Raw genomic sequence first — 26,837 nt, 5'->3', positions numbered from 1 at the left:
TCCCAGCTCTGTCACTTGTTAGATATGTGATGCTGGGCAAGTTACATACCCTTCTTGGCTTTAATCTCTTCAGTGTAAAACTGGGATGATAATTAAGCTAATGCATGTAAAGTGGCTTATCTCAGTTTATGGCAAAATAATTACTCAACAAGCGACAGCTATTATTGCTGTTGATCACTACGGGAACTCCTTGAGAGCCAGTACTGAGTAGATTCATCTTGATGGCCCAGAACATCCAATAGTGACAGGCCCATACGCTTCATCAAATCTCTCCCTCATCTAATTAACACGTATATTGTGGCTCAAGAAGAATTTGTGGAACTATTGACTGATGGGTGGATTATGCTTCCCTGAGTTTGCAGGTCTCTCTCTGAGTAGAACAGAATAGACGTTAACAGCACATAGACTAGTCAGAAGGAGGTGTCCCTGGCTTAGGGAAGCTCATTAGCCCTACAAGCCTCATCCTCACTGGTGTTCAGGGAGTGATGGAATTCACAATCATTTACTCTGTGAACCCTGATAAATCACTTGATGGATTAGCTGGTGTCATCCATCAGCCTGCACTTGTCTTGGGCACTTGACTGAAGTCTGTAAATCTCTTCCCTTTAAAAAGGCCCCAAACTGATCTCTGATTTGGCTTCATTTCCTTGAAGTCAGTGTGGAACTTACTCTTTATCCAGGGTTTTATTTTTTTTTTTTTTTCGTCTGGAACTTGGTACTACACTAAGCCACCATCCTGTTGCCCCCAAAGCAGATGTCTACTTTACTGAATGAAAAGTCCCATCTCGAGGGTCTTACTTGGTTGGACTGAGAAGTTATATGTACATATGAGAGGAAGTAGGGAAGACAATATAAAGGAAGGTATAAAATGGCACACTTGAAACAAATACATGAAGATTGGAACCTCAATTTTTAACATTCACTAAAGGAGGGAAAAAAAAAAAAAAAGCAATGAGCTTGAGTTCTCCTGGGCAGTCGGTGAATGAGAGAGCCCTTCAGTAGATCGGGTCTTGAAAGCCTTAATGTCAGTCTGATGAAAGGAAGCTCATCCTTCCTTCAAATTTCAGTTCATGTACACATGGGCCCTTGCAGTCCAAACAAGTAAATCAATCTAGATAGGATTTTCTCATGTATTAAAGAAAATCTCCGTGAGCATATGTGCCACATTGACTAACGTCTCACCATTAGCAATTTAGTCCTCTGAAATAGGCATTAGCTACTTCATGTCTTTATGAAAAGGCAAACTGTCTTGGAGGATCCAATTCATTAACTCCTTAAATTTCAATGGCAATACTTTCTTCAGATGTCCTTATCTTTACTGGGAAAGAAGAATAAAGAAAAAGGGTTTAAAAAAATATTGAGACCCTATTTGAGGGAAATGTTCTCAAAGGCTGGGTAAGAATCCAAGAGGTAGAGATGACAAACTCACAAACTTCACCTGCTGTTATCTGTCAGTTGTGCCCAGTCCTGTGCTCAGTGCTTTGAAAGAATATGAGAAGAGAGAAGATCATTGTGTAGTTGAGCTGAGATACCGTGAATGGGAAGCAGATCAAATGGTCTCTCTTTTTTTTTTCCATACCTTTTGTTTGTATGCACTTTTAACTTTCCAAAGCATGCTCACATCCAAGTGCAAATTACATGTTTATAAAACAGTTGGCATCGACAATTGCTATCTCTATGCCCAGACTCTCTCAGAATCTCAGACCCACTGTGGTGGTTAACTTCTGCTTTATTCATTAAGGCTCCTCTGGCATTTATCCCTCTTATGCTTTTCCTCTCTGCCTGTTTAACTTCTGGAATGGTCTGAACTATAAAACATCTCTGATCATTTGATTTCCAGGTAAGCTGGCCAGGGTGGAGCTGAGCATCACAGGAAAGGTTTATGAAGTGTAGGATTCAGGTGGTTTATTTGTCAGGGGGGTGGGCAGGCAAGTGGGTCCATATCCTATTTGAGTCTTTTACTGTTGAAAGCATCTTATTAAGTCATAAATGGTCCAGATGGATGTGGTTGTGATAGGCATGGGCTAAATGAGGAAATAAAAATAAGTAGTTTGTGCATCGATTGGAGCTTGCATTTAGATTGCATCTTTTTATTTTAATACCATTCTATTGAAAAAAAAAAAAAAAAAGCCTAGCAGGAGTCTCCAGGGCAGAGCCACAAGGCTATTTTTAACTTGAGTATTATGCTGCCTTAATTGTATCTTCTCTGAGAAGACACAAACATTGAGTTACTGGCAGAGAGGGAAAAAAAAAAGCCCTGTTCGTTTTCTGGTATATCTGTGAGCAACCACAAACATAACACATTTGAAAGTCCCTCCCACAACTTGCCTTGTCAAGAACGGTCAGAAGAGCAAACATGGCTGAAACAGAAATCTTAACAGAGAAGATATTGCTTGGCTGTTGATTAGAAAATAGGAGAATACTGTACAAGCCAGAAAAACCTTGTTTTAGTAACCTCTGTCAAGTCTTGCTACTTGGAAGTCTTAGCTGCTGCATGAAGGGTACCAAGTGGAGGTCACCAGGACCATGAATGCCTGAGAGTGTCAAATGGGTGGAGGATCTTAGAGATGGACTATGTACATGACAGCATATCTATGCCTTCCCAAGCAAGTGAGCATCTATAATATGCATCTTTATCACTATAAGCTTGATAGTTTACAATGCATACTATGGACTAAATGTTTGAGTCTTTCTCTCTGTATCCCCAACCCAAATTTATATGTTGAAGCTCTAATCCCCAGTGCGGTGGTATTTGGAAGTAAGGACTTTGTGAAGTAATTGCACCATGTCTTGGGAGTGGGGCTCTTAAGGGTGGGGTTGGTGTCCATATAATGGGATAGAGAGACCAGCACTCTCTCTTTGGCCTACAGGAAGGAGGCAGGTGTCTATAAGCCAAGAAGTGGGTTCTCACCAGAACTGCCCATATGGGCACTCTGATCTTGGACTTCTAGCCTCCAGAACTGTGAGATATAAATGTTGTTTAAGCCATCCAGGCGTGTTTTATTATAGCAGCCCAAATAGACTAAGACAGTGGGTCCTTTACCTATATTCTTCCAGTATTCCCTTCTAGCAAGGAAACCATGCACTCTCTTCATGAATAAAGCAGAAGGGACAGAGATGTGGAGAGTTAAAATGAATACTATTCTGGGAGACTCCATAAAATCACCACATCTCAGGAACTCTGATTCCCCTATTACACTTCCCCTCTCCTATCCCCCCCAACCCATAAAAGAAATCAAAGCAAAACCAAAATGGGCAAAAATCTAAGCATTTAAATATGAAGCTAATAAATTATTCTCTTTTGAGCTGGACAGCCATTAGATATTGTAGAGTTTATTTTAAGAACCCACCTAGAAACAGTTGAAATAAAGAGACTTCATGGCATTACTAAAACCATATCAATCCAAAACGTGACAAGAAAACAGCTTCTTGTATTCTTGGTTGAAGCAATAAATATAACAAAAATACTTATTTTCAGAATATTTATGGAGAACAGGAAATGAGACAAGGACTTTGACCTTCTAGACACTAACTCATGTTTGACCTGGGTCAATAATGACAACTTAATTGGCTTAATTTTACATTTCGCAACTGCTGACTAAGTTAATTTGCAACTTAACAGGCGGCTCAGTTTGTAAACCCTTGAACTTAAGTCCGTCTCAGCAAGAGCTCTACCCAGAAATGAGTTGGCACACAGGAAGTCAAAGGCGAAAAATACTGAAAGAAGAGTTTTGTCCACTTCTATGATTCTCCGTTAAAAAAATGACTCTGGGTTCTGGTTTATGGAAGTTCCGAGTGCTTAGGTTTAGAAATCCACTCGTCTAATTATAAATGACATCAAGGAAAGCTTTCACAGCCATAATGTTACCCTTGGTCACTCTTTAATTTTAGCAGAATAATTCTGGGAAATAGTAGATGCCAACATAAAGGAAGTCTTGTGTAGCAGGAAGGATCAGACTACCTTGCTTTACCCACTGAAGGACCCTCTGATGCTGTTTAGTTGCTTAGCGTTGCTGAATGTTAGTATCCCTGTCTGTAAAGTCCAGATTAACAGAGATGCAGTATTTAAAACTGGCCCCAAATAGGTACTAAAGAATTGTTTTTTAAAAGTCAACTTTATTGAAGTATAATTTGACAAATGATAATATATGCTCATTTTAACTGTTCAAGTTTTTACAAATGGATCTATTTTGTAACAACCTGCAATCACGATAGAGAACATCTGTACCAGTCTGAAAAGTTCCTTGTTCTCCTTTCCAAACAATCTCTACTATCACTGTTGGCTCTAGACAACCACTGATCTGATTTCTGGCACCACAGATTTTCTTTTTTAAAGTTTCATATAAATAGAATCATGTGTATTCTTTTGTGTCTGGCTTGCTTTTTTTACTTGGTATAATGCTTTTGAGATCCATCCATGTTGTATTAGCAGTTGATTGCTTTTTATTTTGGAGTAATACTCTATCACATGGGTAAAACACAATTTCTTTACCCCCTGACCTCGTGATGTGCCTGGGGTTATTCTCAGTTTTGAGCTATTATGAATAAATCTGTAATGAACATTCTCCAACAAGTCTTTGGATGGACATATGTTTTCATTTCTCTTGGGGAAATACATTATAAGAAACTGTCAAACTCTTTTCTGAAGAGGTTGTACCATCTTGCATTCTCACCGGATGTGTATGAGAGTTCTCCAGAGCTCTCCAGAGCCCGACCCATATCCAGTATTGTCTAGACTAATAGCTCTATGGATAGAGACAAAAGTCTGTGTGTGAGTGATACTTAACAAATACAAATCAAACCATTCACTTGGTTGTTCAAAATAACTCATTTCATACCCATGATTAACTATGAGAGCCAGACTTGTCCCCGTAGCCTCTAAGGTACTCCATGACCTCGCCCCAGCTGCTATTTTGATCCTATCTCTACCATCCTCCTTTTGTTTGTTCTCCGGCCACAGCCGGTAGACACACTACATACATTTATTTCTGTTCTGTCTACAAACTGGATTCAGCCCTAAATATCATCCACCTCAGGGCCTTCAACAGTGGATGGACATTAGAGTCAGCAAGGGAGCATTGAAAAAATGATCAGTGCTTGGCCCCACCCCAGACAAATGAAAATCCCTGCAAACGACAGGCCTTTGGATTATTTTAGGAGCCTCTAAAATATTTTTATTTTATTTTATAATTGTTTTAGAATCCCACCCGGGGGTTCTAAAGTGTAATCTGAGATGAGAACCACTGAACTTCATTATCCTTTTTATGCCCAGGGGTTCATATCTCCTCTTCCTATTCAGGGGCCTAATTGTTCCAACACTGGCCTCCCCTTGTTAACCAGGAAGCTGGCGTGTCATCGGTCTGCCCCCCCCCTCCTGTTTTATTTCACCATGTGGGGCTCCTCTGCCTATTACCTCAGAAACACAGAAATCTGGGGCAAGAATGGACTTACATTATCTAACAAGGAGGTGCTCTGGAAGGCAAAGCATATTGGAGCCCAAATTTCCAGCATTACAGTCTTGGTTCCTGATCTGTTTCTTTTTATGTGCCTTTGAGTGAGTCCAAAGAACTGAGAAATCGAAGGATCCTCAACTTTTTTTGTATGTTTGCTCTAGTTCTCATTTAATAAATTTCTCCTTCTAGAAGTCCCTCTTTAAGTTAACTTTTCTTTCCCCAGTGATCTGGGTGTGGAGGCTGAAGTGTTAGACTAGTGTTCTCATTTTTATATGTAAATAAATCACTTGATTATATTTTTTGTCCTTATGTTATCATGAATATTTCAAATGAATTTTATATGGTTCATATTTATGGCTTGGGAGCTATTTCACATGTTGGCTCATTGCCGCCTCATCTGCATATACCATATCTCAGCTGATGTTGATTGGTCTCATTTACATATTCATCATGCTCCTATTTTCAAAGATATTTTGTTATAAACTGGCTTTTCTTCCCCCTCCAGTGTTATAATAGCACGTAGATGTGTTTTTAAATTGCACTCATTTCCATACATAATTTTTCTGGTTACCATAAATCACCACCTTGTCACCTACTCCCCCTACCCTATTCAGTGTAATCCTCACACTTTATACCAAGCTGACATATGGCTCTGAAGTAATTAAAGACAATGTAAACAGTTTACAGTGCACTTTGCAAAGCCACTTCACATTGCAGAGGGTTTAATGGTTCCTTTTCCCCCAGCCATTCCCAAAGCAGTGAGGAGTAGGGAGGTTTGAGACAGTGAGGCTGAGCAAAGCCATGGTGTGAACAGTGATCATTTCATTTCTCAGGGAGAAGCAACTGCCTCTCCTTTATCAGAAAGACTGCTTTCGCTTGTGACTTCTTGCAGAAACAGAGGGGTTGGGTTAATGGAAGAAGAATCATCAGGCATGAGTTGGGCAGAGTTGCTAGATTCTTTAAATCTTTCTAACAGGAGGAAGGGGGAAGAATCAAAGCCTCAACCACCCAAGCCACAGAGACCTGTCTCTTGGGGATGAGAACCAGACTAATTTTCTTTTTCGACATCATCTGTTGGTTCAGCCACCAGCCCCTAGTCTCTTTTTTTCGGGCAGTGGTCACAGGGTTTGTCAGTGGCTCTCCCTCCCCCACTCCAAGCCCATGTGGGTGGGGTGGGTGTTCTCAACTCTGAGTATGGAACCTGTTACCCAGGCCACAGCCACTCTGAGCATTGCTTTCCTTTAGTTGTGGTGGTTGGTCCAGAAATGGTTGTGTCATCTAAAGGAGTCACACTAAATTTTAAGATTTTATGAGATGGAGGAAAAAAAGAAGGTCAGGTCTTCTGAATGGAACCCAGGAGATGAGAAGCAGAACTGCTGCTGGCATCTTGTCACTGGGTTGGGGCAAAGGGCTGAAACTAACATAGTATAAGGGAGACCTGAGAGAGGGAGAGAGGCCAAGTCCTAAGGACATGGAACCTGAATAGAGCTGTTTCTAAAGCCGTTGTCCTCTCTGACCATCAAGTTAAATGAGCCATTACATTTCCTGCCTTTCCTTAAGCCTATCCGAGGTTTATTTTCTTTTGCCTCTCACAACAGAAAGTGCCTAACAAATACAATGTTTGTATCACTTACTTTGAACATAATTATCTTGTGCATTTTAAACTATCACCACATAAGTACCTGAATCACAGTAGATTCTCAGTCATTCACAGTATGCTTATCAACTCGTACATTGCTTATCACTATCGTTCATATTATTTGGTATTTTTATTTCCAATTAGTCCTCCCAACTAATTATATTTGTTGATTCATTTTTATTCATGCATTTATCAGTCATTTGTTGTGCAAGGCACCAAGGATCCAATACTGAAAAAACACAAACATGTCCTTAGTCCAATCAGGGAGTTAGAAATTAAATTATCACATAAATAAGTTTCATATATTGTTAAAATGAAAGTCAGCACCGGGAGACTAGTGATAGGGCAAAACCCCCTCCTACATAAACTCTCCTATTTGGAGAGGCCAGGGAGGGCTTTTCTAGGCTAATGACAGTGGCATGGGAATCTGAAGGATGTGTAGGAGCCAACTAAATTAAAAGCACAGAGTGGAAAAGAAGTGTTAGTCAGGAGGAACAGCATGCACCAACCAAGGTTCATGGTGGGCAGATAACACAGTATGTTTTGTGAACTGATAAAGGGCAAATAGGACAAAGGAGAGACTGTGAGAGGGTCTCATTTCTTTTTTTTATGTTGAGAGCACTGGTAAGGCATGGCATGTATGTGCGTATGGCAGGACAGATGTGGAAGGGAACAGGATTAGATAGGAGTTTAGAAACTATCACTCTGGTTGCCGGATAATGAATGGGTGGGGGGTTGAGCAGAGGGCATGCTGGTGGATAGGGCAGCTGAAACAGAAAACGGTTGCAGTTATCTAGGGAAAGATTACAGTAGCCGGAGAAGGAGGTAAGTGGACAGATTAGAGGTATAGCAAGGAGGCAAAAACAGTAGGACTGGGTTTTGTACTTTAACAAAAAGTTATACTTGCCCTTGCCCTTAAAGAACAATGAAGGGATCTGGAAAAACTGTAAATTCTGAATACAGCCTGATAAATGTGTTATTGATAGTATAGACATAAGATTATGGTTTGGAAACACTGAGAGAATTCTGGAAAGGCTACAGAGGAGTAAATATTTAGTCTGGACCTTGGAGGACAAACGGGATTCCTTTTCCAATTTCAAGCGAAGTTTTAGTCAGAGGGACAGCAGTGTGAAAATATATTTTGTTAATTAATTAATTGGCTAATTAATTCACCTGTAACTGGGTTTTTTTTTTTTTTAAGAGTTTTTGTTTGTTTGGTTTTGATCTGTCTATGTGCTAGGCATTGTTCAAAGAACCAGCCATCACATTCTAAATAAGTACAATGTCTGGTAATGATAATGCTTGAGAAATGGCAATTTCTCCTGCCTGGTGAAAATGTGTGAGTATGCAGTGGGTATGGTGGAAATTTAAAGGGCTTTGATTTTTGTGCCAGGCACTTCTGACTGAAGCCTATGGCAGTGAGAGTCCCTCCAGTTTCTTCTGTAAGAAAGTTTGAGCAGTGTGGGTCTGGCAGCAGGGAGCTAGGGGGATTGGAGCAGGGGCTGGCATAACAGCCTCACATAACAGGCTATCTAAGTGTTGATGAGACTTTGGACCTAATAGCAGTGGGAGTGAGAGAAGGGCTGGATTCCAGGGATTTTTTTTTTTTTTTAAGATTTTTTAATTTATTTGTTTGACAGATAGAGAGAGAGGGGGGGGGAGGAGGAGGAGGAAGCAGGTTCCCCGCTGAGCAGAGAGCCCGATGTGGGGCTCGATCCCAGGACCCTGGAACCATGACCTGAGCCGAAGGCAGAGGCTTTAACCCACTGAGCCACCCTGGTGCCCCTCCAGGGATATTTTTGAGAAAGAGCCAATGGGACTGGAAAGGGACCTGGGTTTAAGGGACAGAAAGTCAAGGGAGATTTTGAATTTTCCTGTTTGGGAGTCTCGACAGGTGGTAATGCTAGTCACTGGGCAATGTGGGAAGATGAGAAATTTAAGAATAAAGACAGTGAGCTAATCTGGATGTATTAAATTTGAGGCACTTGTCATTTAGGAGCCCTGACACTAGGGCGTCATTTGATATATAATGATCAGGGATGGTGAAAATAATATAAAAAAGAAAATGGCCAAAACGGAGCCTAGAAATCTGATTTTCTGAGGGGCAGCTGAGGAACAAGAAAGATGGAAAGAATCATCTGTGGAGTGGTCTGGGAGCTTCGCAGAGTGGGCAGGAGGGTGTGGTGTCTCCGAAGTGGAAAGGGGAATAAGTATTAGGAAGAATGGCAGGAATAGTCAATGACCTGCAAGGCTGCATGTAAGTTAAGTATGAAGAACACAAAGTAGAAGTCATGAGTCCGGCCATTCCATCTGTTGGGAACTTTCACAGAATAATTACATGGTGTTAGAGAATTTGTGGTCCCATATCATGAGGGCTGGCTGAGGAGTGAGCGAAAGAAGACAAGGGGCCAGTGAATGCCCCTGTCTTTCACAAGAGTGGGAGTGGCAAGAAAGAGGAGAGGTAAAATGTTGCCACATGTGCAGAATGAATCAAAGGGATTTTATGCTCCACGGAGAGGGAGATATTGAAGAGGAAGCCAATGCTTACTGAGTTCGGGAAACTGGCTAAAAATTCAGTGAAGAACAGAAATACAGGGAAGGAGATGAGAGAGGAGATGAGCACTCATCACCGACCAAGAGCAGAAGGTGAGACAGTGGATGAAGGGGAGCATAGAGATTGAAGGGTACAGTCTGTTCAGAGTTCAGTTTGGCGCCAGGCCTTCCACTACGCAATGTTTTTGAAGCTCTGGGATACAAAAAGCATTGAACAGAAATGAGATGAGTTTAATTTTGTTTTAGGCATCTTGCTGTGTCAGTGTAGGCTGATTAATAGGGACAGCCGTGGAAATGGACAAGCTGCGTTTAAGGAAGTTGAGGAGTTTGTGAGCCAGCTGCCCTGTCTCTGGGATTACGGCTCTATCAGCCCAGTTTAACAACTTTTATTTTTATTGCAAGGTCCCAGCTGGTGGTGAAGAGCCAATGAGGGGTCATTCATTTTGGCTGGATTGAATGTGATTAAGGTGGATTATTTGTGGTATATGGTATTCCTCCCTTTAGCACGTTTGCTATGCAGTTACGGGGCTGCTTGGGGACAAGGCATATCAGATAGGCTTGTTATTTAGTTCATGTCACTTCCAGGCAGGGCAATGGCTCACCTGTCGAGGAATACACCTTGAGCAGAAATCTCTCCAACTCTATTGCTTCCTTCTTTCCTTTGGTGAACTCTACTCCAAAGAGTGCCCTATCTCCTAAGTCCTGTAAGTGTTGACGTCCTCAAGAAGGTAAACCCTGAAGATGGCAGGTTTTAAAATGAGCTCTCCTCCAGCTGGGGATCCTTATACTTAGGAATCACGTAAGCTATTCCCTTCTTTGAAAACTCCTTCCTTGACCCACCGATGGGGAAACCAAAGGCCCGAGAGATACAGTGATTTAATCAAGGTCGTACTGTAAGTTTCTATTGAAGCGAGCTCTCCAATCCAGGATCCTGAGTACCGTCCTCTCAGCATGTGATGTAATTGCTGAGACACATCGCCATTCTCTCTGCTTTATATTTCCTTCATTAATGGGTTTCTCTCCTGCTTCCTCAGACTTCAGCAAGTATTCTTAAACAGGGGTGAAAGAAGCAAGAGGAAAATGGAATGGCTCTAAGAAAGAGAACTGTATGTAACCTGGGGAGTTGCTTTCTTCTTACAACAAGAAAAAAATCTTTCCCTCCTGTGTAATCCATTTATCTGTTGCTATATTTATTGGTGTTTAACTTCTGGCTGCCACTGTGGTAAAGAACAGATTTTCCTGGCCCTTGAGGCCTGGGAGATGGGATCAGGAGTCTTCAAAGGAAGAGTGGGTTATTTTAAACATGGCAGAAGTTATTGTACTTTTTCCTCCTGTGCCTCATTTTGAGAAAAGCCTGTTTGGGGAGATGCCTACATTAAACTAGTTCAGTAAGGAGCAAATGTTTGCATTAGCAGAGGGGTCTTCTCTTTTCAAAGGCAATCTCCTTCAGTGCTATAACCTTTCCTACTGCTTTTAAATGTTGATATATCAATTACCACCTGTCAGTGTGGCTTGGGAAAGAAAAGTCTCTAGAATCTCAAACACAAATGTTAGGCCCCACTGTTAATTGAAACTTAATCAGAAATAATAAACAATATCCCTGGGTATGAGCAGAGAAAATGAGCTCTGGTTTATAAAAATTCAGCTCCCAGGTACTTGGGAGCAATGCCTTCGAGAAGAAAAAGTGAGGATTGCTTAGACTGACCTTAGGCTCATCTCAACAGCCACTCTCTGAAAGATTCCCCATCATTAGGAAAGAAGATGGGAGGCGGTTCAGAAGGTTGTCTGGCTTCTGAGTATCACACTGGACATGATGTGACGCGGCTGCCCACAGCCTGGTTGAGGCATTCACACATAGTACTGTCAGGTACATACATTTTCTCCAGGTCCCCAAATCCAGAAAATGCTCCTTTTGGGATGACTCGAAGCTTGGTGAGGACAAACCTCCTGAAAGAGAGTGGACATCAAATATTACAGCCTCTCCTTTCACTGATACACAATGGAGTGCCTACCCCGTAATAGCAGTCAACAGCCAACATGTGCCCAGTGTGGTCATTTAGTGGTAGCAGCAATTGCTTTTACATGATCTCTCTTCATCCTCGCCACAAAGCCGTGATCCTCATTTTGCCTAAGAAGAAACAAGTTTAGTGACGTTTGCGGATTGGCCCAGGGTCACGCAGCCGATGGGTGGGAGGTGACAGAGCTGAACTATGAACCCTCTCATTAGTACTCTGTGTTGCCTCCTGTAGCCTTCTGGGAGGTCTCTCCTCTTTCTCTACACCAACCCCCAAAACCTCTTCACTTAGTGTCATTCTTAGCTGACCTTGCTTCCTAGGTCAAAGAGAAAACGAACCTAGGAGAAGAGAACTTACTCATGCCCTTACATGGCCCTCAGCCATGAAGCCGTCTGCACCCTGCCCCCCTCCTGTTACCAAGGTTGACCAGGACTCTGGAGCTGGCTGAGACCAGCCCCTCTAATCCACGTCAGACCTCTCCTCCTCTCTTCTAGTAGAGGTAACCACTACAGCAATTTCCCCCTTTCTTGTGTAGATTTTATTCACCTATTTTTGCTTCTCTAACTGGATCCTGCCATCAGTATACAAACATGACATAATTTATTTCGTCAAAAACAACAACAACATAACAACCCCAAAACTCGAAACCTCAGCCACCTTCAGTTTTTGCCATTCTCTTCTGCTTCAAATACTTGTCTAATCCTACTCCAAAATTTCTTCCAGTGGCTCCTTATCTCAGTCAGGTCTTTCCCAGTGACTTTGCTTTCACAGTTTATAGTGATATCCAGGACTCGCCGGGATCTTCCTGCTCTCCCTTTCCGTGGACCCTTCACCCTCCATTTTGACAGTTTTCCCCCTTATCTAGCTTGCTTATCTAGCTCTTACCGCAGTACTCTCTTACTAGTTCTTGGACATCCCAGATCCTTTTTGCCTGTGTTTCTTCATTTGCAACTTTCTCTGCCTCGAGCACTCCTCGAGCACTCCTCTCTCAGATATCCGCATGGTTTCCTCCTCCAGCCTGCTATTTGCTCAAAGGTCACTTGCTTAGTGATGCTTTTTCTAACCATCCTATTTAAAGTGACAGTCTCCTCTAGTTAACCCCTGGCCGCCTTTCCTGCTCACATTTTTCTTCACAGCACCTCTGGCATGTCATACGTTATGTTTATTCATCTATTTGTGTATTCACATATTTATTTATCTCTAACCTCTAACTAGAATACCAACTCTGTAAGGGCAGGGATTTTTGTATAAGTTGTCTGCTACTGTATACCAAATGCCTGGGAACATTACCTGATATATAGCAAGTACTCAAAACCTTTTTGTGAGATGGTTTTAATCAGTCTGAGAATTCTAAGTTTGAGAATGGAATTACAAGTGACACTTCTGGAATCTCTACAACAGGTACACTATTCCTTCCTCCAGCTTTCTTTCTCTTGTTTTGTGACTGATTCATAGGTACTCCTCCCCATGCCCCGGCCCCCACTCTTAAATCTTTCCTTCCACAAGGTGGTGTGTCAGCAGGAATTAAACAATGAAACACTAAGAATTTGGATAGCTACGCAAACCTTCATTGCTTCAGTTTCCTATTACTTATTTGTGTTAGTGAAACTCCAGTGACAGGTAAAGTTATTAAGGCAAACAGTTCTTTAACTTTGTTTGCCTTTGGCTGTCGTGTGGACTGGCTCTATGGAGAAGCAGTGTGAGAGAGAATCTTAAGTACTGTTTTTGCTCTGGAGGAGTTTATATATATATAGGAAGGTAAAGCCAGAAACCTTAGAATCACCAGAAAACAGTTGTGGGATACAGTTGACGTAAAAACTACAAGTGTTATGTAAATATTGAAGTGAGAAAGATCCCAAAGTACATAAATATGTAAAAGGAAGATGGGAAGAAGTGGGTGAATTTGAGACTGGGTCTTAAAACCATCAGGTCATAATACTACAAGCACAGTCTATATGAAACCATTTAGATAAAAGAGATCTAAATTAAGACTGTGAGCAATGTATCTGGAAGAGTGTCAACTTCTAGAATTCCCATCTGAAAAGAATTTTTAAAGATTTTATTTATTTATTTGATAGAGATCATAAACAGGCAGAGAGGCAGGCAGAGAGGAGGAAGCAGGTTCCCTGCTGAGCAAAGAGCCTGATGCAGGGCTTGATCCCAGGACCCTGGGACCATGACCTGAGCTAAAAGCAGAGGCTTTAACCCACTGAGCCACCCAGGCACCCAAGAATCAATGTTAAGGTACTCATTTAATCTTAGTTAGCATAGAAAACTTCTTTTTGTTCCTATTTATCACAAGACAGAAGAATGATTAAAACAAACTAGAAAAAGCAAGTAACAAGTCAACTGGATAGTGCTTTTTGTTTCAAACCTAGTAGCAGATACATTTTCTAAAATTTTAAACACCTATACCTGTACTAAATGTTTTAAACTTATTAACATAATTAAATCCTTTTTTTTAAAGATTAAAAGTCTTGACTTCCATTTCCTGAAATGTAAAAAACTAGATAACCTGAATAATTTCCACTAAAAATCACCCAGAAGTCTTCTATAAATCATGACAGATACTGTTTTAATTGCATAACTGAGCTTATAAGAAAGTATGAAAGATCCCCAGGGGCCCAAAGTAAAGCCACTGAACACAGAATGTAAACAGAAACTGAAGAGGGTAAACTGACGCTGAAGTATTCAGGGCAGAGGTCAGTTTCTGGACCTGGTAGCCAGGTGCTCTGTGTTTTGATGCGAAGGTGTTGGGTGAGACGAGATAAGATGAAATGCAAAGATTTATTTTTGTGTTCTATTTATTTTGTATTCTATCTCGTTCATTCTAGGAAAAAAAGGTGCAAAAAATGGAAGACAGGCAATTTTTAATGAAAAGATGTCTGGAAATTTTCCATAACTTAAAAAAGACATCAATCCTCAGATTTAGAAATTTCAAGTCCTAGGAAGGGAAACAAATATAAATCTACTGCGAGATACCTGTGAATTAAAACAGTGGAACCAAAAAAGAAACTATCTTAAGATATACTACCTTCAAACAAAAATAATTAGAAAATTTTGTAAATATCTTCACAATTATTATAGAAAATAACTGCCAGTTTAGAAGCCTTTACCCAGAAATAAACATTCATATGTGAGGGTAAAATAAAGACACTTTTAGACAAATTTGATTAGTCATTAATGAAATTTTAGCCAAGGAATCCCTTTGGAGAAATAAGAAAATTTAATCTAGTAAGAAGACACAAAAAAAACAAACACTAGTAAACAGAGAAATCAGTATGCCTTATTGAATAGGTGGATTTTCATAATATTTACTATTCTATAAAGAATGCCGGAAAAAATACCAACCAAGAACTAAGTCAGAAAGCAAATCAGTATAGAATTTTGTTTAACATTGTGCATTTAAGCTACTTAAAAATTAGTTATGAGAGATAATAATTAACACCCCCCCAATACATGTACAGACATCTAGAAAGTCAAAATTAAATCAAACCAAGACAAAAAAACCCCACTCTTTTAAGTCACACATCAGCCAAAGAAAAAATTTACATTTTAATTAAGAATTGTTTGGAATTGAGCTGTAGTGAAAATATGAAATTTACAGAATGCAGATAAATCACTATATACAGAGAAATTAATAGCTTTTCTATCCCCAAAAGAAAAGAAAATGGAAAATTCACAAGCTACATTTCCAACACAGGAAACTAGTGAAGGAATAATACAACAGTGGAAACAAAACTGTAAAGTTAATATTTACTCCATTTCTGGTCAGAACTTTAGGTACAAACTTAGTAAGAAAATTGAGGAAATGAAGGACTATTGATAGAGATGTTTTGAAAAGATAAACACTCAGTTAGACATTACAACTTGATGTATAGATATAGTTTATACTAACTTGTTTCACTTATTATAAGGTTAAGTTTCTTCATAAGTTTATTGCTAACATGGATAAGGAGTTTTCTTAGAATATTAAAAGATTTATTAGAATAGTTTCAAGAGTTTTGACTTACAACTTTAACACTAAAAATGACTTTTATGGAAAAGTACATTTATCTGAATGTTTGTTGAAGGAAACCATTTATCACTTAAAGTTGCAAACTCTACTTATATGTTTATTTTAACCAGTAACTTTCTGATAATTGATTCATTATGACTTTACTGATCCAGCTCTAATTAACTCATAAATTTGTGCTCAGATTTCCTTTAAATCAAGAATATTGGTAAAAGCATTATTTTCTATGAATCTTCACTTTAGAAATAAATAAACGAGAATCTAACAGATTAACTTTGAGACACAATTCAAAATTTAATGCTGCCTTGAGAGAAGAAACCTAAGGAGTATAGAGAAATGTAATAAAGATAAGAGTAGAAATTGAAAATTATAATAGAGAAGATCAATAAAATAAAAGCTATTTTTTTTTATTAAGATCAATAGAATAAAAAAGTCTGTTCACTTCAACCAAGAAAAAAAACCAAGCAAAATAAATGAGGGTCATGAAAAATGATGCTTAAGTGAGGATGTTAGTTTTGTTTTTGTTTTGTTTTGTTTTGTTTTAATGTATAATTGACACAATACTGCATTAGTTTCAGGTGTACAACACAGTGATTCAACAACTCTGTGTTTTGCTACACACACCACAAGTGGAGCTTCCATCTGTCACCCATAAAGCACTATTACAGTACCACTGACTATATTCCCTATATGTACTGTTCTGTTCATCCCCATGACTTACACATTCCATTACTGAATGCCTGTATCTCCTACTGTCCTTCACTCATTTTTCCCATCCCCCACTCTTTTCCTCTCTGGCAACTACCAGTTTCTTCTTTGTATTTATGGGTCTGTTTATACTTCTTCAACTGTTTTGTTTTTTAGATTTCACATATAAGTGAATTTATATGATATTTGTCTTTCTCTGACTTACTTCATGTAACACAATACTCTCTGGGTCCATCTATCTTGTCACAAATGGCAAAAGTCACATCATTTTTTATGGCTGAGTAATACTTCATTGTTTCTGTGAATGTGTGTGATGTGTGTGTGAATTCACGCATACACACGTGTATATACACATACCTCCATACTATTTGCCAAAGTGGCTGCATGAGTTTACATTCTCAGTAACAGTGCACAAGGGTTTCTTTTTCTCCACATCCTCACCAATGCTTGTTACTGTTTGTCTTTTTGAGTCTAGCCATTTGGACAGGTGTGAGGTGGTATATCATTGTTGTTTTGATTTGCATTTCCTTTATGCTTAGTGATGCTGAGAATCTTTTTATGTGGCTGCTGGTCATTTATATGTCTTTGGAAAAAAGTCTATTCATGTCTTATGCCCATTTTTAAATTTGTTTATTTGGTTTTTGGTATTGAGTCATATGTTTTTTAAAGTACTTGGGCTATTAATTCCTTATTGGATATATCATTTGCAATTATCTCCCACTTAGTAGGTTGCCTTTTCATTTTGTTGATGGTTTCTTCAGATAAGCAGGCTTTAAATTAGCCCTAGGAACAATTTTAAAACATTAAATTTGAAAAATCAGACAATACAGATAATTTTCCTAGAGATATACACATCGCACAATTGATTAAAGAAGATGTAGAAAAACTGAATAGATGTAAAACTGTTTATAAATGGGGTTGATAGTTTAAAACCTATCCACCCCAAAATAAGGTCAGCATCATATGATTTTAGAAGTAAACTGTACATTTTTAGAATAATAGCAAATCTCAATCTTTCACAAAGTATTCCAGGAACTAGCAAAGAGGGAATACTCTCCAACCCATTTTATGTGGCTAGTATAACATCAGTAATAACACCAGACAGGGACAATAAAAGAGAAGAAAGATTAGGTCAATCTCATTAATGGGGGAAAAAAATCTGAAATAAGGTAGTGACAGTATGTACTCAAGAGAGACTAAATAATATATTGTTGCCAGTTTGAGTTTGTCCTAGAATTCAAGTGTTGCTAAATATTAGAAAACTCTTATTAAGATTTCCACACTGAGAAGTTAAAAGAGGCATAGAAAATATATTTAGTAAAAGGAGTTTACTCACTCTAACACAGGAAAGGGAGGAATATTCCCAATCTGTAAGTGGTAAAAATCTATCAAACACTGCATTAATTCCACACTCAATGATGAAGTACTAGATATATTCCATTTAAAGTTAGGAATGAGGCAACGATGTTTGCCAATACATCTTCCATTCATTATTGTGCTAGATGTACTAGCTTAGATAGTAAGAGAAGGAAAAAAAAAAGATAGTGCTATTGATGAAAAGTTGTCATTATCTATAGGTAACATTATTGTCTACAGAAACAAAGAAATCTACTTGAATTTAAGAGATCAGTAGTTGAACTAATAAGAAAGACTAGTAAAGTAGCTTGCAGAATAATTAGTGCATAAAATAATTTGTATTCTTATTTCAAAGTATATCAATTATAATGGCCATAAAACTTAAACAATAAAAGGAAATCTGAAAAAACAAATTAGGGTTATATGGAGAATAATCAAATACTTAACTGAAAAACATTTTTAAAAACCATGGGAAAAAACCAAAACCCTGGCCTAACAGAAATGCCACATTCATAAATGGGATGTCTCAGTATTATAAAGGTATCCGTTTTAATCCACATTAATATATAAATTAAATGTATGACACATCTGAGGTGCAATAATTTTTTTGTTTTGGTAGGCTTGTATGAAATTGACTAGCCGATTAATACTCTTTGGAAGGGCAAGTTTCAAAGAAGAGCCAGAACAGTTCTAAGGTGTAAAACAAGACTGGGGGAATTGACATGCCAGGCAATATAATTTTTAGAAAGCTACAGTGATTAAGATGTGGTGGTATCGACAGGGATTAGGAAATAGGCCACTGGAAGAGAATAGAATGCCACAGAAATAGATCATAAACAAAAGGACATGGGAATTGAAAGAATAGCATTAAAAATTAGTAGAGGAAAGTGTGGATTAATCAAGAAACTATTGGTTATCCTTATAGAAAAAGATAATACTTTTACTTATTACCATAGTAAAAATCTCAATTTTAGGCTTACTGAAGATCTAAATGTGAAAAGGCAAAAGTTTAGAACTTTCAAATAAAATGTAAAATTCTGGTCAGTTCTGTTCAGAATACTTTTTTTCTCCCAGAACACTTCTATTTGTATTTATGGTTTTTATTTTATGTGAGGTTTGAACTCACAACCCTGAGATCAAGAGCTGAGCTGAGATCAAGAGTCAGATGCTTCGCCGATTGAGTCACCCAGGTGCCTTGGGTTCAGAATACTTTTAAGTCAAGCAGAGAGAGTCAATTATCATATGGTTTTACTTATTTGTGAAGCTTAAGGAATAGCACGGAGGACATGGGGAGATGGAGAGGAGAAGGGAGTTGGGGGAAATCGGAGGGGGAGATGAACCATGACAGATTATGGACTTGGAAAAACAATCTGAGGGTTTTGGAGGGGCAGGGGGTGGGTGGGAGGTTGGGTGAGCCTGGTGGTGGGTGTTATGGAGGGCATGTATTGCATGGAGCACTGGGTGTGGAGCATAAACAATGAATTCCGGACCACTGAAAAGAAATTTAAAGGATAAATAAAAATTTTTTTAAAAAGGACCCCAAAATTGAAAAGTTGATACATTTGACTATATTAAACTTAATATTTCTATTAAACAAGTATACATAATTGAAAAGATAAGCTATAGACTGGGGAAAGATACCTGTAACACATATAAAACTAACAACGTTAGCTTCCAGAATATGAAGAACTTTACAAAAAATAAAAATAAAATAAAACACAGTAAAAAACATTGTCAGAAGATATGAACAGGCAATTTATATAAGAGGAAATCGGAACGACCAGGAAACGTATGAAAAGATGCCCAACCTCATTAGTAATCAGGAAAATGCAAATTTAAATAAAAATGAAATACCATTACAGACTAGCACTGGCAAACATTAAGAGGAAAACTTGATACAAGGAAAACTTGAAACAATAACATTGCTGGTGAGACAGTGGCAAAAACAGGGCATTTTCTATAGTCTTGATGGAAGGATAATTTGCTACAAGTACTTTGAGTAGTCATTGACAATATGTGTTAAAGTCAAAGAAAGAAATGCCTTTCCAGGTCTCTCTGCCATTGGGTACCTGGAAATAGGTAAAAGATTAATTACGGTAACAAAATTTATAATAGTAAAACACCTGGAACAAATTTCCAGGAACAAAAGAATGAATACATAGTAATAAAGTGTTGCGTGTTGACATAGCGCCAAATGATAAAGCAGTAAAAAGAAATGAAATGACCAGAGCTGCATGCAGCAGTCTGGATAAATTTCCAAAGGGTAATGTTGAGAAAAAAAGTTGGTGCCATATATACACAATATGTACATTATATGACTCTTATAAAGGTTAACATGCAAATTAAAACAATATATTGTTGCATATAAATCTTGTCTTTTTATTCTGTGTTTCGGATGTTTCGACATCTCAGGGTTTTGTGGGCTCTGGAGGGCCTACTCCCACCAGGGCTAGCTAATTCTTAGAGATGGCAAACAACTGCCCTTTGAGTGTGTCTTTCATGTGCAAACCAACTTATCCAGAGTCTTTAAGGTCTACAGCCACCTTCAAAGAGCCCTTACACTCTGTTCCTCTGCCCTGATCACCCCAGGGCAACCTCTACACCCCAGAGTCCTTGGAAGTTATTTAAAGTAGGTGATCCTAAACCTCCTTATCCTGTTTCACCAGTTCCCTTCAGGGAAGCCACAACAAAACCTCTCGTCCTGTTTTCCCCTCTGCTTCCCAGTGTGCCCTGGTGTGCCCCTCCAGCCTGTGGGTTCTGTGAGTGTAACAGAGTATCTTTTCAATATCTATCTCCTGATCTGTTGGCCTCACCATTCCTGAAGAACAATAAAACCTGTATTTTAAAACATGCTTCAATGGGGCGCCTGGGTGGCTCAGTGGGGTAAAGCCTCTGCCTTAGGCTCAGGTCATGATCTCAGGGTCCTGGGATTGAGCCCCACAAGGGGCTCTCTGCTCAGCGGGGAGCCTGCTTCCCCCTCTATCTCTGCCTGCTGCTCTGCCTACTTGTGATCTCTCACTCTCTGTCAAATAGATAAATAAAAAATCTTCAAAAACAAACAAACAAACATGCTTCAAGATATATGTATATTTATCAAAAGGAAACTTGAGAATGATCACCACCAAAATAAGCACAGTATTATCTCTGTGACAAGAGGAAAAGGAGTGGGACACAGCCATAGCCAAAATATTTTCTATTTTTTTAAAAAAGATCTGGACAATGATGACCAAATGTTAAGATTCAGCAAAGATGAGTGTTTTAGGAGTGTTGATTATACTATTCTCTACACTTCATACTTGAAATATTTCATAATTTTTCAAGATTGAAATTCTCACCAGGCCATATCCACAGCATCATTTATTTGTTTTTAAACAGAGGGAGCAATTTGAAAGTATCATCATATTGTTCGCGTCAGATGGCACCTTTCCTCCGTAAGGGCATAAAGTGTCTGAATGATTTCTGTAAAAAATGCACAATTTATCAAAATGGATCTGAAAAGAAAATTTTCTTCACTGTATTGCAGGTTATTTAGTGTCTCTTCTGTGATAAATGGAGTAGGTGGGATTTACTTTTTTTTCTTCCCTGAAATTGGGAAACTTTAGGATTCCCTTGAACTCTGTCTCTGTTAGAAGCAATTCATATCTTGGGCAGTCCATTCACCCTTGGCCAAATTTAATTTCCCTTTTTGGCTTAAAGGAGAATGGTTTAAAAGTTCCTATAAAAAGCTTTCTGGCGGCCTGGAAAACAGCCAATACTCTTTTTGAGAAAGCTGCCTTTTTATGATGGCCCAAGTGTAAATGACACTGGGCTCTGTGTTCTTTGAATTTCACACAAGTTTAAAAATTAAAGTGAGAACAGCTTGGCAAAGGATATACAAAAAGAAATTGATCATCTTCCTGACCTCAAAATGCCAAGAGTTTTTGAGCTTTATACTCTTTAGATCAAACTCTTACCCTAATTAACTTTCTGGGAATGTGTTTAGGAAAACTATCCAAAGAGGAGGATTGAACTAAAGGAGCAAATCATCTGGAAAAAATAGACTTTAAATAACACGATTTGGCTGTTTACCATGATCCAGCAGACGACTGCACCACTATCCAAATCATCTGTGCATCTAATTGGTTGCATTTTTCATTTTGTTACACACGGGTCTTGAAGCCAGTGGGGCAGGGACTAGCAGGAAGGAAGAGGTGGGAAGGTTGGAAGGGGTAGTTTCCACAGCATTTGACTTTAAATTACTTTGTTTTTCTAGGGCCTCTTCACATTTTGGCATGAATCCTAACTGCCTAGACATGAGGTGCTCTGTCACTGTACAGAGAAGTGGGTTCAGCTCGAATTAGCCTTTCATCCACCTGCAGGCATTGTAAGCATATGCCAAGGATTTATTGGCGGGGTGGGGGGGGGGCGCGTTGCAGAGTCTCCCATGAGGATTTCTTGGGATAGAAGCATCAGTGTTCTTTGTGTCCCTCTTCCATGGTGTGGAGAGTGTGCTTGTCCTTTATCTTAAACCAAATGTGGGAAGTAATAGAACCAATTAAGGGTGCCGACATACATTTCCTGCAAAATGGGAATTAGAAAGACTGGAACATGACTCAAGGTTGACCTCTAAGGGTAGGAAGTATCCAGCTGCTTTGGGAGAGAACTGTAGTTCTATAGACAAAGGTGTGGGTTTCCCATGAGTCAGACCTAGAGCCTGTGGCAGGGAGCTCGAGTGCTGACCAGGAGGAAGATGGGCTTGCCTGAATAGTGAACTGACCCCAAAAGAGAGCCCCAAGTGTGGGCTGCTGGAAGCCAGTAGGGGGAGGAATTGTTCTTCTGACGATGGAGGCCTCCAGTGTGAGGGATCCTGAGGAACACATGTGAGCTCCAGTGAGAATAAAAATTGGCATTTAAATACCGGCCACAATCAGGGGGTCCCAAAGCCAGATGGCCACTGCAGCCTCCGAGTGGGATCCAGTTCCTTTCCTTCCAGTTTCCCTCCCTGCCAAGGCCCAACCCAGATGAAGCCAGAAAGACTGGCAACTGCAGAGAAAGGGAAATAAGAGGGAATGAAGAAACCCTTCCTCAGTTGCGAGTTTCTGGGTCTGAAGCATTCTCTAAGATGACCCTGGACTTTGATTTTGTTCATGAGGCTGGAACATCTATGATGCCTGCCCCAAATTTCATCTGTGGTGATGAAAAATGAGTCAACGGAGTGGTTTTGTCTGGCAGTGGTAGTGAAAAAGAATGTTACTTTCTGGTTGGACCCTACTGAATCCATATTGATAGATAGGATTTCTGATTTGGTGAAAACTTTTCCCAAGTCATCCTGTGTAGTCCTTCATTTGTGAGAAGAGAAAGTGCGAGGGACGTAAACAGGGCGAGGCATGGAAAGTCAGAGAACATTCTTATTCCTACTTCCTGTCCTTACCTAGCTCTCATTACATGGGCTGACGGGCAATTTAGGACAGAGTGAGTAACTTGGCTCTCCTTTTTGCCAGAGTTTATGATAGCCAAGAAACATTTTCAGCTCAGGGGCCCAGCCATTGTGACTGTCTAAGTAATACCAGAATGGCCGGCTATAAGAGGGGAGATCCAGTTGTCTTCAGTTTCCATAAATCATCTATTAGTTAAACTTCCAGATGCTCTCTTTGGTATAGACCCTCCCACGTGCCATTGTGTCAACTCATGATGCATGATGTTTTCTTCAGGAGAAAAGTTTATGTTTACAAGATAGAAACTCATGAGGCAGGCACCACTCCAAATCCAGCTCCAGTGACACCTCCCGGCCCCCCGAGTCTATCTGATTTCCCCTCAACAACCTTTCCAGAGTGGTGATTCTTCACTTTTATCATCTTCCAGTGAACAGGGCTTTCTAATAGCTATTATGAATCTGCTTTCCTTTTTTTTTTCTCCCCATTTATGTCCTCTTATCTCAACATCTGTGCTGGGCTGATAAAAAAGGACGTAGGCACTACTGCTAACTGTATATCACTGCTGACTTTATCTCCTCCTCTGCACAACCTTTACATCAAGGTTGTGGAGACCTTTTTTTTGCAGCTCCCCCCTCCCTTGTTTGCATTGAGTGGTTATAGAATTACTTTCTACACCACATTTTATCACCTGTTCCCGGGGAATCTTCTTACCTGAATGTGATGTCTGATTTATAGCCCATTTATATGAAAGCTCAGGATGAGGAAGCAATGTGGTGAGGAGAAGAGATCATGAGGGTAAAAAATTAGAAATCTGGGTTCTTTTCTGACTCCACTACAAGGTATGCAAATGCCTGGGAAAGTCGAATCCCTTCTGTAAAGTGAGGGGGTTGGACTGGACGATCTCTAAGGCCCTATAAGATAACTTTTACAGTGTGGTTATATAGAAGAATCTTGAAGCGGTCTCCTGTTTCAGTCATATTCTGTTTTAAAGCAAAAGAGACAATTTTGTGTTAAGCACTCAACATGGAATAAAGTCCACCCTAGGGGTTTACTGAATAATTACTAGCCCTCCTTTTTCTCTAGTCAAGATCAAAATCACTTTGAGCTTACCCTTTCCTTCTCATCCCTCGGCCACCACCCAGGCCACACCATCCGCCCTTCCACTCCTCATGTCTGCAGCCTTGGCAGTGACCTAATAATAAGTTGTCCCTCCTCTGTTCTCTACCGTCCAATCTGTCTCATCTATCATGTCCCAAATTTTCCTCCTAAACACTACTTGTCATGATTCTCTGCCACTGAAAAGTAAGACAAAACAAAAGGAAAAAAAAAATAAAAAACACATGAAGCCCTTCAATGGCTTGACCTTGCCTCTAGGAACCTTAACTAATTTGTTGTCCATTGGGGCACTCCACTGTCTGCCTCCATTTCCTTTTCAGTGAAATGTTCTATTTCTTGCAGGTAAACACAGATCTAGCCATGCCCTTACCATTAGTAAATAGCTATGTTATATTTTCACTAAAATCTCGTGAGTCTATGTCCTACCTCCCAAAGTATGTGGAATGGTTCTATAGAACAGCAACTATGGCACTTGTCTCTATTCCAAAGAGCCTAGTCAATGCTTTGCCTGTTTCAGGTATTAACGTGTATTGGTAGATTGGGGAGCGATGTTTACAGTGCTGACAGCATGAAGTTTAGGCATTTGGGTATCACATACTCTGAATAACATAATATGTGCCCTTTGGAGCTATTTCTGCCATATCAATCAAATTTGTTGAAAACAACACCTAGAACATACATGGATGATGAGAAGGAACCTAGCTTTCTAAGAATTTACTTAATAGACCCTTGGTGAAGAATATATAAAGGATTTCTCAGGATATTGTAGAGCAGTTGGTAAAAACTTCAAATTATTGGCCCATGAATGGAATCTAGCTCAAGACATGTTTTGTTTACCTCACACAGTATTTTAAAGAAATTTAAATTGGTTGCCAGCACTCAAATTGTGAAAGTTCATCTAAAATTGCAGATTTATGGCTTCTCTTGAAGATTAAGAAGATGTAGCAGTACTAGGCTACTTTCCCACAGAAGTACAACTGGCTATAGTTACACAATGGCTGATACTTAGACATGGCCCAAGTTACGGTTAGCTAAACTCCTTCCTGGTCTGGTCCTGTGCCTTAAGACTTTTGAGTTTGGGATTTCTGGTACTTGGAAAGCTACCTGAAAGGGCTTGAACTCTTTGGAACCCAGAGGTTCTCAATCTTGGAGGCATAGTACAATCATATAGGGGAATGTTGACATAATACAAATTCTTTTTTTTTTTTTTTTTTTTTAAAGATTTTATTTATTTATTTGACAGACAGAGATCACAAGTAGGCAGAGAAGCAGGCAGAGAGAGATGAGGAAGCAGGCTCCCCGCTGAGCAGAGAGCCCGATGCGGGGCTCGATCCCATGACCCTGGGATCATGACCTGAGCCGAAGGCAGAGGCTTTAACCCACTGAGCCACCCAGGCGCCCCGACATAATACAAATTCTTAAACCTCACCATTGTTGGCTGGGGGAGAGGCACAGTCAGGCATTCTTATTTTAAAAGCCCCTCCCAACCCAGGTTATTCTCACGCATGGTTAAAGACTGGGGACACCTGTTTTAGAGGTAGGCTACAAAGCTGCAGCAGCAGCAAGTTGCTCTGATGGGTAGTTAGGGAGTTGGCAACTACCCGTGGGCACAATGGGAAAGGTTTTTAGAAAGCTGCTTTTACTCTAAATCCCCCTCTCCTCAGTATAAGGTTGAAGCATAATCTAAGAGGTTCCTTATAATCTAGGAGTTCTTTATAATCTAAATTGACACATCATCATGATCCATTGGAATAACAACACAAATAGAACGTGTACACCTTCTTTTGGAGACTTCCTTCTTTGGTCATTGGAACTTAAGTTTTTGGTATTGGGACTGGGTCAGGGTGGAGGGAACTCTACCACGAAGTGTATAATGCGGTGAATAAGGGTGATGCCTGTCATAGTAAAGAAGGAGAGTACTGAATGGGATTGAGACAAGCGGGGGGTGGAGGGGAGTTCAATGTGAAGAAGGACCAAAGGCAGATCTTGAAATTCAGAGAGTATTTGTTCTTTTGACAAATATTCTTTGTCATACTGTTTGTATGTCTGACACTGTTCTAGGCCCTGATGACATTATGGTAAAAAAACAAAAAACAAAAAACAAAGCATTTGCCCTACTGAGTTTATAGTCTAGTCAGGAAAATAAGGAATGGGAAATGGTTAGAACAAAGGTGCAGTCATGGCACACTTGCTTGGAATGAAAGGAAGGTCAATTATGTATAAGTTCGCAGGATAATGGAGAAGCATTCCTTTAAAAATTACACTAATACCCAGAGATAGGTAGATAGAGAGGAGCAGGGGCAGAGAAGGAAGAGGGCGAGACAGACACAGACCTAGGTACAGTTACTCCTTTATAAATTATTTATTGGTCATCTACTCCATGACACACATTAAGGTTTTAGGAAAAACAGTGGTAAGAAAGTTACATTTCCTGTTCTACCAGTGTTAATTCTATTGTAAGAGATACATATGTAATCTAATAATTATCGTGCAGTTTGTGTGGTGATGACAGTGGTCATATTCAGTGCTTATTGTGTGAGGTACTATGCCAAGTATTTCAATTGCCTC

At 39.6% G+C, this 26,837-nt stretch overlaps 1 protein-coding gene across 2 annotated transcripts in view; it reads right to left on the bottom strand.

Moving 5' to 3' along the window:
* The window catches only part of FSHR (follicle stimulating hormone receptor), a 160,727-nt gene that overhangs the window by 75,334 nt on the left and 58,556 nt on the right, over positions 1-26,837 (bottom strand). For both annotated transcript variants that reach the window (XM_059407808.1, XM_059407809.1), the window contains exon 2: positions 11,521-11,592. In XM_059407808.1, the coding sequence (XP_059263791.1) occupies positions 11,521-11,592 (72 nt within the window). The remainder of the gene's footprint in view (positions 1-11,520; positions 11,593-26,837) is intronic.

Source organism: Mustela nigripes, chromosome 7 (genome assembly GCF_022355385.1).
Source record: "Mustela nigripes isolate SB6536 chromosome 7, MUSNIG.SB6536, whole genome shotgun sequence".
NCBI classification, from domain to species: domain Eukaryota; kingdom Metazoa; phylum Chordata; class Mammalia; order Carnivora; family Mustelidae; genus Mustela; species Mustela nigripes.
This window is presented reverse-complemented; position numbering and strand designations above follow the sequence as displayed.